The sequence below is a fragment of the Helobdella robusta genome, assembly GCF_000326865.2.
Source record: "Helobdella robusta unplaced genomic scaffold HELROscaffold_8, whole genome shotgun sequence".
In the NCBI taxonomy this organism is placed as follows: Eukaryota; Metazoa; Annelida; class Clitellata; order Rhynchobdellida; family Glossiphoniidae; genus Helobdella; species Helobdella robusta.
Window position 1 is genome coordinate 1,525,199 of NW_008705459.1, and position 16,503 is coordinate 1,541,701.

At 31.3% G+C, this 16,503-nt stretch overlaps 2 protein-coding genes across 2 annotated transcripts; one reads left to right on the forward strand and one right to left on the reverse strand.

Moving 5' to 3' along the window:
- Window positions 1-3,754: 3,754 nt before the first annotated feature.
- HELRODRAFT_165461 (hypothetical protein) lies at window positions 3,755-4,656 on the forward strand (the record flags this gene model as incomplete). The annotated part of the gene is made up of 3 exons (XM_009032033.1): window positions 3,755-3,905; window positions 4,101-4,279; window positions 4,414-4,656. 3 exons carry the CDS (start codon window positions 3,755-3,757, stop codon window positions 4,654-4,656), a joined length of 573 nt encoding a protein of 190 aa, XP_009030281.1.
- Window positions 4,657-7,715: 3,059 nt separating this feature from the next.
- On the reverse strand, window positions 7,716-8,102 carry HELRODRAFT_70153 (hypothetical protein; the record flags this gene model as incomplete). Its single annotated transcript, XM_009031851.1, has 1 exon — window positions 7,716-8,102. The coding sequence occupies one exon, from the start codon at window positions 8,100-8,102 to the stop codon at window positions 7,716-7,718; it is 387 nt and encodes a 128-aa protein (XP_009030099.1).
- Window positions 8,103-16,503: the final 8,401 nt, after the last annotated feature.

Genomic DNA, 16,503 nt, shown 5'->3' on the forward strand with positions numbered 1-16,503 from the left:
GCAGCAGCACAAGATGATCACAGAAAGAGAAAAGCAGAGCATAGTTCATCGTCCTCACACACATCTCATTCTAGAAATCATTTGCAGCTGGACAGAAGGTTGCATGAGAGGCCAGAACATAATTTGAACCAGCAACCAAAACGGCAACCGCGTTTTCAGCAACAACGCCATTATCAACATCTCATGAAACAAGATAAATGTCAACCAAATTATCAGCGACAAAAGCAACATCATTACGAGAAACAAGTTAAACGCCAGCGATATCAGTACCAAAAACCACATCTTCAAAAAAGAGTGGAAAAATCAAATTCAAATCAAAAAACAAACATTTTTTCATTTGAATGGCTCCGCCTCTTGCGGGGAATATTATGAAAATGAAATATCTCCAGCAATAGCAGTAACAGGAACCAACTTATTATTACCAAGTAGATTTTTATTCCCAGATTTAAATGAAGATATAACATCTAGTCAAATCAAACAACTAGCAAAAAAAATGTTTAAACTTAATGACTACCTAACAACTAACAATCAACATCACTCTACCCCAAAAGCTTACGTACCAAATGACCTTTCAAACAGTAGTCACGTATGGTTAAGACTTAAGAGTTGATCGAGTACGTCGTCCACTGGAAGCACCATATACAGGCCCTTTCAAAGTGATTGAACGTAACGATAAATACTTTAAAATTGAATTGTTACCAGGAAATTTTCAAAATGTGTCAATTGATCGATTAAAGCCAGCTTGTTTATCATTACCTCTAACAGCAAAAACCAGAATAAACAACAAGAATAGTTCGACAACGAACAACAAACTTTCTACAACAGATTAAACAAAACCAGCAACATCAGACAAAAAATCTACTGAAACACCAGAAACAGCAACAACAACATCAAACGCAACAACAACACAAGAAACAAGACCGACGTCAATCAAATCCGAACCAACAACCCAACACTCCAAAAAAGGGAGGCGAATAACATTCAACAAATGAAATGAATATTTTTATTTTTAAACGGCTTCGCCTTTTGTGGAGAAGTATTGTAGGAATCAAACATTCATTTATTAACTATCTTATGTATTAACTATTATTAAAGATTATTGCAATTTTCAATGTTACCTAATCTATGTTAATTTTTATATCCTTGTTTCTCATTCGACTTCTTCCCTCTTTCCTGAGAGCTTGTAAACGAAACGGTTCGAGATTCACGTGGGAATAAAGATAACATTTTATTACGCCTAATTGTGTTTGTTTTATTTATTTTAACTCACAACAAGGTGTCTTGTTAGTAGCATAAGTTCGTACTAACACACACATATATATTATATATATATATAATATGCGCAGAAATGGCTTCTCAACAAAAAGTGTATCAACAATGGATTCCGATAACTTAAAGGAAAATCAGCGTAATATGCTAATGACCCTTTGACTGTATATATGCTAACCAACCCCTTGGTACAATATGCTGCTAATGTGCGATAATATTTTTATAAGGCAAAAGCACACATAAAGGGGTACACACCCACCAAAACACACACATATATATATAATATGCGCAGGAATGGCTTCTCAACAAAAAGTTGTATTTGACAAATTGTTATATTTTTATGTAATAATTTTTATTTAATTGATAATGAAAAAGTTTTGTCTAGCGAATTTTATACAAATGTTGATATTGATAAATTGTTAAAAAATGATATCAAAGCGTTAAATGTTGAAAACAGAAAAATCCCGTGCGCGTTGGTTCGTCAAAGGAAGAAAAAATGGTAGTGTGTTCAACTATTTTAAAATAATTAAAAAATAATTCCTTTCTAGAAAAATGTTTTTTGTAAGTTAGTACATGCTTGTTTAAAATCCAAAAATTTGGAAAAAAATGTCATATAACAACAGAAAGAATTCGTCAAAATTAGCCAAAATGGTGCTAAAAAAGGTCAGAAACCAATGCATATGGCCTGGAGGCGTAACACTTTAAGATTGGATATTCAAAAATGCAAAGTTAGAAAAAAACAGATAACCCAGACAACGTCAACAATAGCAATGGATGACAAGTCTACATTTAACAAAACATATATATTAAATTACGAATTTGATAATTTTTTTAGTTTTTTGAAGGAATCCAATTATTTCAACGTTAGTGATTTTAAACAATTGACATCTAAAGCTAAAGTTTCTTCTAAATTTAAGTCTTTTTCACACCAATTCACGCAATCAAATACAAAAAATTAGCGATTTAAACATTTTATTATTAAATATTAATATCAACTAACAAGTTTTGGCCATCACAGAAACATGCTTGAATAATAATAATGTAGATTTTGTCCAACTACCAAATTAAAATTTTGTTTCCAACACATAAATCCTATGTTGGTGTTGTTTGTTTCATTGTCCGAGAGAGTTTGAACTTCTTGGAACGAAATGATTTATGTCTAATAATTGAAAACTGTGAATATATGGCAATCGAGTTTCTAAACAAAAACACTCATAACATCATAATATGTATATATTTAGATTTATTTATATATATATAACCTCCTACCTCGGGAAACCGGGTCTCTGGACGCAAAACGTCTAGTTGCTCGTGCCCCTTTCTTTTCTCATATATCTCCATATCTTGTTCTCTTGTACTGGCTACCTATAAAATATAGAATAATTTTTAAATTTTGCACGTTCATGTATAAGTCTCAATCTAAATTATTTCCTAAATATTTATCAGATATATTAATTGAACATAAACGCCCCGGTTTACGATCGTCCTCTTCTCGCTTTTTCTTAACTCGTGTTAAACACTCTTTTGCCAAATCTGCTTTTGCTCTTTCTGGTCCTTTTCTCTGGAACTCTCTACCTACTTCTCTGACTACTTCTCCATCACTTGCGAAGTTTAGAGCGGATCTCAAGACCCATCTGTTTTCAAAATTCATTGAGGAGCGCTGTTGAACATCGCGGAAATAGCGCTTTATAAGCTAATTGATTGATTGATTGAAAACGAAGATTGATTGATTGATTGATTTATTTATATATAGATAAAGACTAATAGTTAGAAATCATTAAGCATGCATTGAGGAATGGACAACTTGTAAATTAATTAGAGGGTTGTAAATTAATTTAAGGGTTGTGAATTCATTTATAGACGTGACATTTTCATTTGACTCATTTAGGAGCACATCGGTAGCTATATAAAGAGAGGAGGTCCCAGAAACAACAGAAGAAGGAAGAAGCAGAGGAAAACAAAGAAGGAAGAAGAGAGCGAGAAATACAGTTGAACTAGAAGTGTGATTCGATGCGAAGTCGTAAATGTGATTTATATAGTTGTTTGGACTAATTTATTGTTTCTATAACTGAAGGTGTTGAAATAAACGTTCAACTTAGTTTGCGTTTGAAGAAGTTGTGTTCATCTATCGGAAATCTTGAACCTACGAATAAACGAACTCTTGACTATCGTTGGAAGATATAGAGATTATTAAAGTTATAACATCGGTGTTGATAGTTGCATGGTCGAGGAGATTACAACACTCACTGCTGTAAAGAATGCAGGGCTAGAAGAACTTAATATAATTAGTCTGACGAGAGAAACTTAATTATTGACGATTGGTTTATTTCTTGATTTATCTGTCGATTAGTTATTATGCTGTATTCTAACAATTTTAACGATTGAGTAAACGAGTGATTGGTCACAACAATACACACAAGTGATCGCCAGCACTGTTTTCTTTCTGATAAATTTTGGCTGAAATAAGAATGGCTGATAGATAAAAATGTTGCTGGCTCTGGCATTTGTTGAGCCGGATAATGTGATCCAAGCGTTTGAAAAATTGACGGAAAGTGACCAATATCTTGATGAAGTCATGCTAATTGCAAACTTCTTTGAAGATACTTACATTGGAAGACCACAGCGACGTGACCGACGTCATCCGACGTTTTTGATTGCTGCATGGAATGTTCATCAGCGGACGTTAGATGGACGGCAACGCACCAATAATGATGTAGAGAGTAATCATCATTGACTTTTCACTCCCTCAGAATTAGGTCTTATGACCATTTATGATGAATAATTTCCCAGACCTAACTAAAGCTTATATGGCACTTAACTTACTATTATAGGTTTGCACCGAGCTTTCCAACAGACTTGTGGTGCCTCGCACCAGTCCATTTACCGTTTCATAGAATTTCTCAAAAAGCATCAGGCGGCTCAAAATTGTGATGCTGTTCAACTTCTCATGGGTAATCCCGGCAATTCAAAAAACCTAAAATACCAGACCATTTCACACCGAATAAAAACAGTAGTTCAAACTCCGAATTTTATTGATTACTTAAGAGGTAACGCGTACAATTTTGAATTTTTAATGCGTTTTTTATTTTGTGTCTTTTTAATCATTCCAACATAACTTCCATATAGTGTGTTCGTTTTTGACAGTTTGAATTAAAGTTGGCACTTGTATGGTCATTTTTGTTTGATAGGAATAAATGGTCCAGGAGGAGTAGTTCTAGAGCGAATTGTTCAGGGGCAAGTTGTCCGGGAGCGAGTTGTCTGAGGGCAAATTGTTGGAGCAAGTTGTCTAGAAGCAAGTTGTTTGGGGTGAGCTGTGGGGGGCGAGATTTCCGGGGCGAGTTGTCCGGAGGCGAGTTGTCCACATCCCATCATGGTCATTCCTGTTGAAGTTCATCTTGTATTATATATATATATATATATATATATATATATATATATATATATATATATATATATGGTAATTTATTAAATCTAATAAATTTTTAGCGTTGGATTTTTTTTCATTAGATTTCTCAATATTTTGAACCAAATTCTTGTCGTCAATATTTATTTTATTAACGTTAGAATAATATACAGTTTTCCAATTCATTCTCAAATGTATAGGGTTTATTTCGATTCTTCAATCATCCTCAGCACTTGTTGCAGTTTATATAGAAAATTTGTATAATCCAGTACTTGTTTCAGTTTATATAGGGAATTTGTATAACCCAGGCCTCGGTTCCTGTGATTTGCATTTATCGTTATTATTGACTTTGTAAATTTTACTATCTTCCTTATTGTTATTATAGACTTTTTAAATTTTACTATCTTTATTAATTGATATGAATTTTTTGTTCAGGCTAATTGCTTCGTTGTCGTGTTTTATTGCTTCGATAACACTTTGGTCGATGTTGTTTTCTTCAGTGTCTTCATCGGTACCATAATTGTTGTTATTATATTTTATTATTGTCCTTCTTGTTGAGAGTATTGTTAAAATCTTTTGTTGTTTGTTTTTCAGGGGTTGTTTTATGTTTATGACGATGGCTTCGACTAATTTTAGGAAATGGCTGGAATAGCAGTATATTATTTTGGTGTTATTGTTCAGGATTTCTCACCAATTTTGCATTTATATTAGTACACTAGGTGACTACGGTTTATTATCGCTTCTGTCTTGCTCACGCAGTTGTTTTTTTTATAATTAGAGATAACATACTTTTGTCATTTCTAATTATATCCCCTTGTATCTCTAGTTCCGGGTCCGTATCATTAGCCCGATAAAAGCTTAATCCAGCCTTTTCCCTGCTCACTTCTACTATTAACACAATAAGCTTATTTAAAAAGAAATTCGCATGTTCTACAATTTATTAGTCATTATATTTATTACCAATAACTTTTCCAAAGAATATTGACAACCGAGAAAAGCCTTTTAAAACAAAAACATTTCGTGGTTGGATGAGACCGGTTTATAATTTTTACCAAACAAACAATTGCAATTATGCTTCAATCATATTATTAAATTATTTTTTTATTTTAAAATCAAAAACAATTATTTGAGTCTCTTTTTAAATTTATAAAGTTTAGATTAAGTTGTTTTACAATGTTTCAGAGTATCATTAAAATTTATAGACCGCCTATAAGGTATGATGCGCCCGGTTCTGCACCGGCTTATGCAGAAGCTGGGTTCGAATATGACAGAAAGATCTCCGCCTATCGCGTGTGTGTTATGTATGTGTGTAGTGTGTGGGGGATGTGTGTCATTTAGCATGTATTGTTATACGATGTATGTGTGTTGTTGATTCCTCTGAACTCTTGAAGAGTGTATATAACACCTTATATTTCTTTGGTTAAATAAAATAATTTTGCATATTATGCATGACAGTGTCATTGTTATACTGTACATTTTTGATAGTTATTCATTTTTAAAACAATCAACAACAAAATTTGTACGAAACCAGAACATTTTTTTAATTAAATGTAAATTAATCAGAAAACAAGCAACAAAATTATTGCTACCCACTTCTAATCATTTCAAGTGTTTTCAAGGGAATGAGTGGGCTTTATCATAAGCAGCTTTCTATAAATAATGTGTTTTTCTATTATAAACGGCCACGTCATTTTTTTTAAATTTTATTTAAAAAAAAATATTTTAAATTCTAGCAATTAGCACCATGTTGTCGGATCCAAATGAACGGGCTTCAGCGCCACCGTTTCAACGCATATCACCAGCGGCTATCAGCTACCCACCAACAACTTTCCCAACAGCAACTGTTTCCACATCTCTTCCTCCCATGTCTCCTGTTGCATACAATTCTCCAATCTACTACGCAACAAATGTGGTCAACGTTTTGGGAATAATTCAAATTTCAATTGGAATAGTTTTTATAATATTTTCAATTGTTCAAATAAGTTTGGCTTCCCTCTACAACATTTCGTTATTCGCATACTGCGGATATGGAATATGGTGCGGCATCGTGGTAAATGTTCACATTCATTTCAAATTCAGCATTAATTTTTTATTTTGAATCTAACATTACAGTATTTTCTGTCAGGCCTGCTTGGAGTGATATCCAGTAAAAAACAATCTAAAGATTTGGTTAGAAGTTATCTTTTTTTATATTTTTTGAATTACTAACAAATAAATTTGGAATGATTAATTATTACAATTACTATCAAGGGCGTCTGAAAAAGGGGAGGTTATGCCTCCATGTTAAGTTAGGAAGAAATTTTATCATTAAATAATTGCTTGAATTATTTTTTAATTTGTGTAGTTATTAATGAAATAAAAAAAAATGTTATCAATAATGTTAAAACGTTAACGGGTTTCCTTTTTTATCACACAAATTTAAAACTTTAATATACCTGCTAATTGCCGTCCATTGTTTAACTTTTTGGTTTGGCCTTTATTTATAATAATCATTCTCGATTGGTAAAATTTTTTACACATATTTGCAGTAATTTCTTAGATCTTGTTTCGCCTAATTTGCATCCTAACTTCTATGATTGTTTATCTGATCTATTTATCCGATCCTTTTGGTTGGAGTTATTTTGGATCTTGCTCTGGTGATCGATTGGTTCGTTGTTGGTGTAAAGCGTCTTGTTATCTATTAAACATATGTTGTCTGAATCATCTATGCATGGGCGGATCTAGACAACTTTGACGGGGGGGGGGCCCAAAACTGGGATATTAAGGTTTTAGTTTGACACATCAATGAAACCATATGAAACCATATTTTTTAACATGCTTCTTAATTTTTTTCGTTTTATTCATTTTTGTTCAACTTTGCCAACTGTACGTACTACGTTGTTCAAATAAGCGGGTAATAATTAGCAAATATGATTTAATCAAAAAACTTTTAAATAGAATATGTTGGCTAAATTTTAAGAAAAGTTTTAAAAAATCGTTGTTTTTTAATTTTTTAATCAAAACAAAATGGATTGAAACTTTTTTAAATAAGTTTTAAATGGTTTTACAAAAAAGCCATACGATTCAGTCCTAATTTACTAAATTTATCTATTATAACATCTGATGGAATATCAATATCTTGATGAATATTCATGAAAGATAATCCATTAAGTCTGTCAGTGACCATTGTGAATCTCAAATAAGTTTTCAGCCTTTTCAAAGAGGAAAAACTTCTTTCATTTCCGGCAGTTGATGGTGGTCTGACTGCTGATATTAAAAAAATAATTCTAATGTTAGGATATAACATGACATCAGCTTCATTCAAAAAATCTACAAAATTACTAATAGATTTTCCTTTTTCTTTATTCTCCTGCCATTTAACCCACCATCGCTCGTATTCCGATTGTAAACTTCGTGCCGACGGCAAATCAGGAAAAGCATCGGCAAGCATCTGAAGTTGATTTATGCACAATGGGTTTAGTTCTCTCAACATGACGGACGGAATTATTTTTGAAGCTAATGCGATGTCGTTGTGTTTTAGAGTAAAACGATCATTAAGTCCTTGAATTACGTTATCGAGAAAAAGTATAAAAACTGTCTCTCTATAATAAACCATTGGGTCATTATTTGGCAAATTGAGCCTCATAGTTTGCTTGAGTTTTTTTAGGAATATATGGTTCTGCCCCAGAAAAGTTGGCTATTTTTAGAATATTATTAAATATTTCCTGAAAACGATTATCTACATCGTTTCTTACGGCATTTAATGCAATTTGTGTTGTTTTAGCTTCATTCATTGCTTGACATAAATCTCACCCTGAAGTTTGCAAAATTACACTTAGTGGTTTAGTATAATTGTATAATTGAGTACAAATTCTACACTCATCAAAGCTGAGACATATAAAAAATTGCTGACAGCTGCTAACAGTTCTGCTGCATTTGATGCAGTTTTGGAGACTCGCCAAAAAATACAGCTATTTTTTGAAGACTTCCAAACATATTCCGAATGCATGCAATGCTACACGATTTTATGATTACCAAATTCAACACATGATTTGAGCAATGCGTATACAAAGCCTGTGGATTTTGGTTTAAAATTTGAGCTGCAACACCAGGTATGTTAGAGGCACCATCATAACCTTGGCCTCTTAACAGTAAAGGATCAAGTCCAATTTTAATTAGAAAATTCCATAATACATCAGCAAGAGCCCTCCCTGTTGTGTCGGTAATTTCAAAAAAACCAACAAATATCTCTTCAACGATATTATTGGCTGTAACAGTAACATAACGTAATAGGACAAACATTTGTTCTTTTGTTGAAATGTCGGTAGTTTCATTTGCCAGTAAAAAAAAATAAATTGATTTTTTGACCATTTCAACTACTTGATCCATTACTTAATTACCACACAATCCAATAAGTTGTTCTTAGGTTGTTTTACTTATCATGGTGGCGTTTCTAGCTGATGTTGCTGTCAGATGTTTTTGTAATACTTCATTACCACTAAATGTACTGTATTTTAATAGCGCTCTGAAATTCCCTTGATTGTTATCAGATTTGAGATCTAATGCACCGTCATCTCGGTGTCCACGCAAAGCAAAATTCTGTCTTTCACAAAGTTTAATAGTTTCAATAATAGTGTTAAGTAATTTTCTATTCTGCTCTATTTTTGTGGATAGAGCGGAGTTTGATAACTTTAAAACATTAGTTTTATTTTTAATCAAACCCAGAAACATTTCTGATTTTTCTGTAGCCTCTCTATGAAAAGATGTCGCTTGATGACAGCGACATTGATCTAAAGCTGATTTATAACGATTTAAAGGTGATATAACAAATGTCGATTTGCATAAAGTACACAAAACCTACAGAAGACTCCTTTTTTCAAATCAGAATGAGTCAGCCAGGAATATTCTTGAAACCAATAGAATTTAAAAAACCGTTTTCTTTTACCTTCCATCACAAATAAAAATTTATAATTCTCGTCAGGTTTCCATGGATTTTTCAAAAGATCATATCTTAAATCATTGCTTCTGTTTTTTTGCCGGAGTCGGTTAAAAAAAGTTTAAAATACTACTTTTTAAAAAAATTTTTTTATTAATTTTAAAACAAATTCAAATGCAAACTGATTTTATGAAACACAAAAAAATCATATAGGACGCGCCAAATCGTAAATGAAATAAAATGTGAACTGCTAACAAAACATAAAGTTATGAAAAGTCTAAATAAGTAAAGACTATAATATTTTTGATTTACTTTTTGTTGATATTAGTTTACAATAAAAGAAATATACTTAGAAAACATGAATTTTTTTATTTTGTGCCGCAAAACACTAATTAAGTTTAATATATGAATAAATAAACTTGTATCAAATTTATAAAAAAAATCAGCGTTATTTTTTATTGTTAAAATGAGTCGATCTAAAAAATTATTTTTATTAACGCTGTCTTGAATTGAACTGATGATAACGGGGGGCTATGGCCCATCCCGCCCCCCCCCCCCTAAATCTGCCACTGCATCTATGCATTCAATCTTGAGTTTTAGGCTTTTTCTTTTCCTGATAAATTACATGCATTCTATGTTTAAACATTTTGAAATATTTCAGATAGAATCTAAAAAATCCTTGTTGTTTGATATTGAACGTTTTGATACTAGATGGTTAGTTAAAAAGTATGAACGTGTTTATTGGAAGACTTGCAGAAAATAATAAAATTGCTTGAATTAAACGAATTCGTTAAATGTATAAATTGAAAACTTAAATATTTTTGTTTGCATTGATTAAAAAATTAAAACTTATTCCTAAAAAGTTATGAAGGAATGTCGATTGGCTTTTAGGAAGAGTTGAATCTGTGTTGAGGATTCGATGTTCTCTGCTAACTTTCTTTCTAAGTGTGTATCAAAGGTCAACTTTGCCAGGGTAATTACTGTTATTCCATCATACGTGGATGTAAATGCAGACGAATTGAATGCTTTATCTCAGTGTTTTTCTAATGAGATGGAAGGGTTTTTTGAAAACTCGTCTTTGACTACTTCAATTCCTAATACTGTTCCTTCTCCATTTTCTATAACCTTTTTATCTGCTATTAAAATTATTAAACGTCTCGTATTTTTTCAGTTGTGTGATTATTTTAAGAGCAATAGGGTTAGTTTGTTAGTCTGCGTTTTGAACTCATCACCTAACTGAAACTATTGCTGAAGATTGTGGGTGGCCGTTTAATATTTTAGAGTGAATTTGAATAAATATAATATATAACAATTCGAAATCAAATAAAAATTGAATAAATGTTAGTTTTTGCTTCCAACATTCAAAGAAGGATTGACACCTCTGATTTATCATTAGTTTTATTCGTTTACCGAAAGTAAAATGTTTTTTGGCGTTATGAAAAAATTTTATTTTTTTCTAAATTGTTAATGCTTTGCTTTTTACAAACAAATTTTCTTGTATAATGCATACAATGAAGAAGTAACTTTTGGTATTTTAATTTTTGGGCAAGTAAACTTGATAACAATGATTTTTCAAAGACACTTGTTTAATAAAACTCAACACATTCACTGATGCAAGGTAAGTATAATTAATGCAGATGAGTTTCTAGTTCAGTAAAGTTTTTAGTATTTTAGCGTTCCATTATAGAAAATTAATTAACTAATTAGTTAATTATAAAATAATAAGTGCAAATAAATAAACATTATTATTGATGATATTAAATTATTTTCTTAATTTATTTGAAGTTATTCAGAACATTTGAAAAACATTTCAGATTGTTTCATTCATGGTCATGTCGATCATAGCGGCTGCATTAACATCACTCAGTCTTTCTTTTGGGATTACTGATGCTGTTATTGTCGATACCTATCCATTCGTAACCGTACGTTTTATTAAACTTTATAACTTAAACAGTTATAAAATTTATAACTGTTTATAAATGAAGACCAGTGGTTTTCAACCTCTTTTGTCCATCTATGCCCATACCAAAAAAGGTCTTTTTTTTCTTCCGTTATTTTTATTAATTTTACGTATGAGATTGAATGAAAATGTACGTACAGTAAAATAAGAAAATCGGCACATAGCAGTCTATAATTTCATTAAATATATAAATTTATTTAATAAATAAATTGAATAATTAAAGTAAATCCAATTTAATAAATTTAATCTAAAAAATTTAATCTAATAAATTCAAGTACAGTTAAATCAAAAAAGTACCCTCAATTTTTTAAATTCATAGTATCGTGAAGTTTAAAATAAAATAGGTAAAGATGTCTGCGAAGAGATGCATATATAAGATAATTATGGAAAACAATGTTGACTAACAAAATACTATCAATAATAGAGATTTTGGCGAACCTTGAAAGTGTGGTCTTTGTAAAATAAGTACCCAGAGAATCTTTTTAAGATCTCTACATGCCATCGAGGAGTGATCAGTAGAGCGCACACAGAAAATGTACGCTTATTAATAAATTGATAATTGCTGAGCAAATAATTGAAAATGCTTAAAAAACTGTAATTTAAAAAAATGCCCATTCAGGTTGTAACTGTTTGATGCGCGTACAAGCCAAAAACAAACAACTATATACTGGCATTAAAAAGTCAACCTAGTTAAAAAAGTAACCTAATTGAAATAATTATACAAAAAAGCAATAAAAGCAGAATAATTATTTGTTTATTTCCACTTCGCCAATAAAAAGTTTAAAAAATGTGCTACGTTTTTTCATTTCTTTTTGAAATCCTCTATTTTCATTATTCACTTTATAGCCCACTACCGCCTCCTTTAAAATCAGCGCCCTCTACCGCCCCTTTTGTGCCCAGCGCCCCCATTTTTGCCATTTGAAAATTGCTCCTTGAAGACCACTAGTTAGAGTGAAAATAACTAACTTCACGAACCTATATAACCTTTCAACTTTAGATTTTCTTGCTAAAACCATGAATAAAATCACAAGCTAAAAATGTTAATAAAGTAAACGCAAAACACTTTTGCGCCTGTCATCTGATTATTGCTTTAAAAAAATTACATCAACCTGCCAAATGATTAAAAACGACCATGCCACCACTTTTAATGTTTCAACAATATTTTTACACTTAGTTCATTTCTTTCTTAAAAGTAAATTATAAATGGTGTTCATAAACTTTTTATTCAACATCTTTCACTGTATAAACATACTAATTACACTAAAATGTAATGCGCTAAATTTTTCCCTTTGTGGGCTGCGTGTTAGGACTTGTGCTATGCATTTTGTATATGAAACTATGGTATAAAAATTATGATAGCTATGACAAAAATTAGTTGAGACTAAACTTTTTAATTATTTACAGAAACATCAAAATTTTTTAATTGGAATTTCAGCTATGATAGCAGCACTGTCATGTGTAGAAGCAATCGTAGCTATAACAAGTTCAGCTATATGCTGTCGGGCTGTTTGCTGCCGAAAAAGTGAAAATGTGGGCTCCATTATTCGTTTCGAAATTTGTGTAATTTAATTTTTTTTTACAATATTTATTGAAACAAAATCTAATAATTTAAAAATATGTAATAATGCAACTGATGATCATTATTTAAACACACACATGCAAGATGATCCGGGCAACCATCCAATTGTACGATCCGGTGACTCAAAGAGTATATTTTAATCCGATCGATATAGGTTTGCTTGCCACCCACTTCCTTCATTTAGTAAATTCAAAAGTTTTTTATTTGCTGGAAGAAGAATGTGGCACTGTTATATTTATTTTATTTTTTATTAAAATGTTGTTTTGACTCTCGACCACTGATTGCATTTATTAACTTTATTTACTATTTTAAAAACGTGATTAATTTATTTTGTTAAAACCCAATTAAACATAACTTAATAACAATTGCAGAAAGGCAGCCAAACACGGTGGAAATTCCGTACAATTTTCAAGTGCCGACCATCTCTCTGGTGCACGACCTGCCCATGCAGACCCCCCAGATTCCAGCACCACCGTCATATGAAGACGTTAGGGGGGAGGTTGCAGAAAAATAGTTGTTGTAGAACAAAAATATTACTAAACAAAAATTTTTAGAAACACCGCATGTATTTTTTTTACTTTTTAGCAAGTTGAAACTTTAAAATTAAATTTTAATTTGTTCTTTAAATATTCACATAATTGTTAAATTTGAAAAAATAAATTGAAAATATATTAAACAAATTCTTCAACTGTGCCATCTAGTTCATCAAAAGTTAAAAAAAAATTATTTCTATGGGCTGAATTGCTGCCCACGATTTCGTTTGAACTGTTCACGGCAGAAGATCCACCGATGCTTCCTTCCGCTTCATCTTCCCAAATAATGTTGTTCCTGCATAAATATGTAACGAATTAACCATTCAGCGAAAATACATGGAAGTTCTTGTTAATTCAACAGTATTTAGAAGCGTCGACACCGTCCAGCAAGTGTAGAAAATTGTAAACTTGGTGTTTATCATAATTTGTTATTTTTCATGGCCTGCTGCTCTTAATTAAATAGACGTTTATATTGATTGAGATAACGCAGTCAAATTAAAATACATTCCATTATAATGAAGAGCTATTTATATGGCTATGCGGTTTTCAAAAAAATAATAAAATGGCCAAAATATTTATAACAATTTAAAGTGTACATAATATTTGCAGTATAATCAGTATCATGGATGCTCCTGAGGAAAACCTTTTCATTTTAAATAAACCAAATTTTTTTATCAACGAAAATTTGGAAATGATTAAAAGACTGAAAAAACAAGTTGTACACCAAACCGCTGTAATATTTATTACCGTCAGCACACACACACACACAACACACACACAAACAAACAGAAACACACACATGCACACAAATACACTAGTGCAGATTCCGACAAATATACTGATGGGAAGGGGTCCAAAACTGGATTGTTATGGTTATAATTTGCCATTTCAAGTTTAATTTATTGAAAACTTGATTTTATAATTGCATTGCTTCTTTTTTTTGTTTTAATTGTTTTCGTTTAATTCATTTTTCTTTAACCCCGCCAACTGCATGTATATTTTACTATATTTTGTATTCAGTGTTGTTAAGTATTTAGAGCATTTAAATACTTAAATAGTATTTAAATATTCACCCCAGTATTTAAAAGGTATTTAAAATACTTAATAAAATGACAGTATTTAATCAGTACTTAAATACTTTTGCATGGCATTTAGTATTTAAAAAATTTAAATACTTTGACAAAATATTGCTTTATCTATCATCTATTCCACGTTGTATATTCTTTGTTTATTCTACATATGTGATGTGTATATACCGTGCAAAGTGCTCAAATCTGTATTTTTTTGTATTTAGCTTTGTTATCATTTCAAGACATTTTTCGTTTGGTTTGCCCTAGTCTTTCTATTATGTATCGACAGACGCTGCAGGTAAAAATTAATAAATTGATTTTGGAAGTGAAGGAGACTGTACGGAATCAGTTAGAAGAGGCACAGTATGTATGCACGACTGCAGACCTATGGAGTTCATCCAACAGATCATTTTTAGGTAAAATTGCTCACTGGTTTGATGTTTCAAGTCCAGAAAGAAAATCTGCTGCTCTAGCATGCTTGCGCTTCACAGGGAAACACTCTTATTATAAAATTGCTTCTGCAATCAGTCAGACACATGCTAGCTTTAATATTGAAAATAAAGTGTTATTCACATGCACTGATAATGGATCAAATATGGTGAAGGCATTTAGTAAGAGTTCTGCAGTTAAAAAGCAGTTATTGTCTGAGGATGATAAAGACTTTGAGTTTCACGGTGATGATGAAGACCAATTTTGACCAAGTATTTGCAAAGTATTTAAATACTCAACATGTGAGTATTTGACAACATTCACTATGGCCATTGAGGCATAAAACTTTATTTGCTGCTTTGGTGTATACTGAGGTTTTAAATTTATTTTGGACATTTTGTATTAGTAGGTCTAGGAATGATAGTTTATTTTTAGTTGATTTTTCTATTATAAACTTTGACGAGTTTAGTCGTTGTAGAAGTCTTGCTATTTGAACATCATCTTTATATGTAACAAATATATCGTCAGTATATATTAGGTTTTAGCTCTGGTTCTTCTTTAAATAACAGTTCTTCGATATATCCAATATTTCTGCCTTTGTAAACAGAACCTACACGCACTCTTCTGATATAGAAAGTAGGAGAACAGAACTAGATAGAACCACTCAACAACTCATTATTAATGGATATAAAAATTCCATGATCTAGAAAATAATAGAACGCAAAGAACAAAAAATCAGCTAAAACAACAATGCAACCAACAATAGAAACAAAAATAACAGTAATATATTATAAAAATCACGTGTCAACCGCTTTCGAAGAGTATGAAAAAATCATTAAAAAAAATCATAAAAATAACGTCCAAGCAATCAACAAAAACGATAGTATTAAACTACGAATATACTTCTCCAACCAAAGAACGTCATCTCTTGTGATAAAAAACAACTGCACTAGTAAACCAGAATCGATAATAATGGATCAAGCCATCTAATATATATTGTTATAATACTCGCTGTCGTAACCGATTTACGATGCGACGGGTTCAAATCATCGATTGAATAAAATACTCCAAACAGTTATTAGTTATTAAACTTTATTTAAAGAAGAAATCAACTAATCGTTTATTTCTAGCAAATTCAAATTAACGCCACAATTAACTTTTAAATTGTTCAAAATCTATCGCTATGACAACGTCAACAAACAAATCAAATATCGCTTTAAATAATTCACCGAATCGCTATTCACGAAATGAGAGTCACGAATTTACAAAATCACGAATTTCACTAATCACGGATTTCACTAATCCTAATCTTTTTGCGACGTGCGCTTATATACTCTTCGCAAGC